General features: G+C 48.4%; 1 protein-coding gene across 1 annotated transcript in view; it reads left to right on the top strand.

The window, feature by feature from the left end:
• ASPM (abnormal spindle microtubule assembly) overlaps nt 1-3770 on the top strand; it is a 33193-nt gene that overhangs the window by 6961 nt on the left and 22462 nt on the right. The window contains exons 2-3 of the mRNA XM_005885001.2: nt 1738-1881; nt 2047-3532. Coding sequence (XP_005885063.1) covers nt 1738-1881; nt 2047-3532 — 1630 coding nt within the window. The remainder of the gene's footprint in view (nt 1-1737; nt 1882-2046; nt 3533-3770) is intronic.

Here is a 3770-nt window from a genome sequence, read left to right as displayed (position 1 = left end):
GGGAGGGGGCGGGGGCGCCGCACCCCAGCGCGCATGCGCGGAGCATCCCTGGCCGCATTTCCAGACCCAATGGAGCAGCGATGTGCCACCTCGTTCGCCCCCTGGCACACGTCCGCTAACTACCAAAATTCTGCAGCGCACACACCCCAAAATAGAATTTTTGCTAATCTGATCCCCCCCAAATATATTTTTTTGCTGATCTGACAAAAAAAATAAAAATAAAAATAGGCATGATTGTGATTCATTCACCCCGGACCGCTGTTGTTGTGTTGGCTGTTGTCTTTTTTTTTTTTTTTAAATTTGACAATCTAAGGCAAGAGAGGTCAGTGCCTCGGACTTAAATTTTTAAAATTCTGAAAGTTCTTGCGCAACAGCCACGAAAAGTTGAGACCTCAGGCATCGCGGCTAGAGGGCGCTTTGAATGAATGAACTGGAGTTTTCTTGGTGCACGAATCAAGCTTCATCCCATCGGCGTGGTTTCCCGGGATTTCCCGGGTGGCTCTTCTGCCTGGCGCTGGCCAGAGCCCTGTTCGCGTCTTTGCCACCGAAACCCATCAACTGTCAGTTCTTCTGGCCGCGGCGGGGGGGGGGGGGGGGGGGGGACACGTCTCTCCGAATATGTGGCTCACCCGTGTGTCCCAGGGGTTCAGGAGGGGAGGCCCCGCCCCGAGGCCTGGAGCCGAGGTCGCCCACCTGGGTGTCAACAGGGGTTCTGCCCCTGGGGCCCCGCCTCCCCTCCAGTTCTCTGGGATCCTAGATCCGCAGTTTCCTACCTGCATAATAATTCCTTTTTGTTATGTGGAACGAATGGGGGTTTTTTTGTTTTGGGGTTTTCTTTGGTGTTTTTTTTTTTTTTTTGCTTGTTTTAGAATGTACTGTTTGATCGAGTTCATTGTTTTGTGTATTTTTTTAACCAGATGTTTCTGATGTTTGACAGTTTTTGCTTGAAAATAACTTGCCTTTTCTTTTTCTTTTTTTGCCCTGAACAACCACAGCCCCGAAGTTTTTTCCATCCCGGCAGGGTTTCAGGCTGCGTGCAGGGCGTAGGTGCCCAATTCTGAACTCCAGGGTCTGACTGCCTGGGTTCTGGTTCTGACTGAAATACAGAAAGTAGAACACGGAAAGCGTCCTGGCCCCTGGTCACCTGGCCCCTGGTCTCCTGGCCCCTGGTCACCTGGCCTGTGGGAGGTGGTGGTCACAGCACTGCTTCCCGGGCCTGTGAGGGTGGAAGCTGTGCTAGGAGGTGCCCGAGACTGTGCCTGGAAGGTGGTGTTTAACAAGTATCGGTGGTCACGAGGCTGTGCTCACAGAAGCTCCTGGGAGAAGGAGCTTAGTTGATTCTTTTCAAATTTTGGGGGCAAAAATCTTAATGCAAATTCTTCTATAGTCCAACTGGAAGTAGTATGCATATCCTAAAGAAGTAGAAATGCGTGATTTACGTTTTAAAAACCGCCGATAACGAAACATGATTTGGAGACTGCCATTGCCTTGTTTATAATTAAGATTTTGTTGCAATTTTATTTTATTGTGAACCTTGTAATTACCAGTAGCTTTTTTCCTTGTAATAAAATGAGCTAGGTTAGGAAAGTATATTTAACTTAAATGTTACTATGGTGTAGAGTGTTGGTGAGTATCGGTTACTAATCTTGCACTGTAGTCTGAGTGGTGTATAATATGTTTTGGTTATTATGCACAGTCTACTGTTACAGTAATTTAAAAATACCCTTTTGATTACAGCCTAAGGAAAAAATTGTTATTTCCGTTAATTGGACACCGGTAAAAGAAGGCCGAGTGAGAGAGATCCTGACATTTCTTGTAAATGATATTCTGAAACATGAAGTTATATTACTAGGAAATGCAGAAGAGCCAAGGAAGAAAAAGGTAATAACTTTTCATCATTCTGTGGTTTACTCTAAGAAAATGATCATGTGTAAAAATTATTTTGATAACACTCTTGTTGAGCTGAGTGACGTACATAAATTTTCTGATGAAAGGTAATATACAGCAGCCATCAACTTAATTTGTCTGTTTTGCTTATTTTTGCAGAGGAGTCTTTGGGATACCATCAAAAAGAAGAAAGTTTCGTCCTCTTCAAGCCACAAGAAAAGGATTTCAAACATTCAGAATGTTAATCAAACATTTAGCGTTCCCCCCAAAGCTGACAGAGTTAGGAGCCCCCTACAAGCTTGTGAAAATTTGGGTGGGAATGAAGGCTGTTCCCCAACAGAAAACAATTCTCTCATCCTCCAAGAGAATAAAATACCCATTTCCCCAATTAGCCCCACTTTCAAAGAATGCCATGGGGACACGTGCTTGCCACTCTGTGTCCGGCGGTCCACCACCTACACATCTCTCCATTCACCCAAGAACGGGGAGCTGTGGACATTAGAAGGTGCGCACATGCGCAAAGAGTTTAATGGGAAAGTCATAACGGAAACTTCCTTTGACTCCTTGACTGGTATCAACGGCCAGATTGAAGAGGATGGTAAACGTAGTCTTACCCCAAACTGTTCTTCCACTTGGAACATTACCCAGAGCCAAGGGGATTTTCTAAGTCCAGATTCCTTTGTAAAGAACAGCCACAGAGCTAGTCATAAACTAGAATCAGTGACCGTTTCACCAGATACGTTTCTCAAAGATGATTCAAGGCCCAGGCATTTGGAATCAAACACTATACATGAAATTTATCGGACAATTTTAAGTCCCGATTCCTTCCTTAAGGATAATTATGGACTAAATCAGAAGCTAGAATCAGAGTCAGTGAATCCATTTGTATCCCCAAATCAATTTGTCAGAGATAATATGCCATATTTATCTCTATCTCAACCAACTTGTGAATTATCACCGCTGTCAAAAGAACATTCTCAGGCCCCGCCGTCTCCTCCGGGGCAGAGAAAAAACGAAGTTTTGCGGTTTATTCCTGGAAATCAGGGTGCGAACTCTCCCAAAGCTATTTTTGCAGAACCCGAGGCTTCGGAAATGATACCAGATGGTCACAGTTTTACAAAACAGAAGCAGCCTGCATTCCCCGCAGCTCAAGATACTGCCGGACAGGCCCACGGTGCACAGCCCCGGAGACGCCCCATACTCTCGGCCACCGTTACCAAACCGAAGCCCGCGGGCCCCAGAGAGCGCAGCAGGGAGGAGCCCAGCGAGCCCAAGGCCAGGCGATGCCTTCGCAGCGCGGTGGGCGACTGCGGAAACGCAGCAGAGGACCAGGAGGAGGAGGATGCTCTTCATCCTTACCTCCCGGTTATAGATCCCGCGGGGGGCAACCCTAAGGGGTGCAGGAGAGCAGCTCCCTCCTGCAAGGCTGCCTTCCCGGCGCGGAAGAGGAAGAGTGGAGGAGGCGGGGAGGACGCAGCTGGGGCGAGCGCGGGTACAGGACATGCAGGAGAACGAGAAAGCAAAAGGATCCACTTTTCTCCCGTGGAGTCTCGAACCTCCACTGTGAAGAAAACAAACATGCCGGGGACGCCTGCCTCCCAGTGTCGGAGCAGCCGAGGGAGGCCGCACCCGAAGAAGAAGGCCGGTGAGTTGTCCATGAGAACTTCAGTGAAAGTTCTTTCATAAAGGCCACGCTTTCTGCTGCTTTTGGTCTCACACTGGCTGCCGCTGAGCTCGCATTAACCTGCCCGCTGCAGTTCCCCATCTGCTTAGCGGGAGGTGGGACCAGAGTGCAAGACGGGGCCATGCCCTCCTGAGAGCATCCCCCTCCCCACTCGCCATCTCTCCGGCTCAGTGTGTTTCTAGAAACCCGGTTCCAGCAT

This window comes from Myotis brandtii, unplaced genomic scaffold, assembly GCF_000412655.1.
Source record: "Myotis brandtii unplaced genomic scaffold, ASM41265v1 scaffold888, whole genome shotgun sequence".
In the NCBI taxonomy this organism is placed as follows: domain Eukaryota; kingdom Metazoa; phylum Chordata; class Mammalia; order Chiroptera; family Vespertilionidae; genus Myotis; species Myotis brandtii.
Note: the sequence above shows the minus strand (reverse complement) of the source record. Positions and strands in the feature narration are given on the sequence as shown.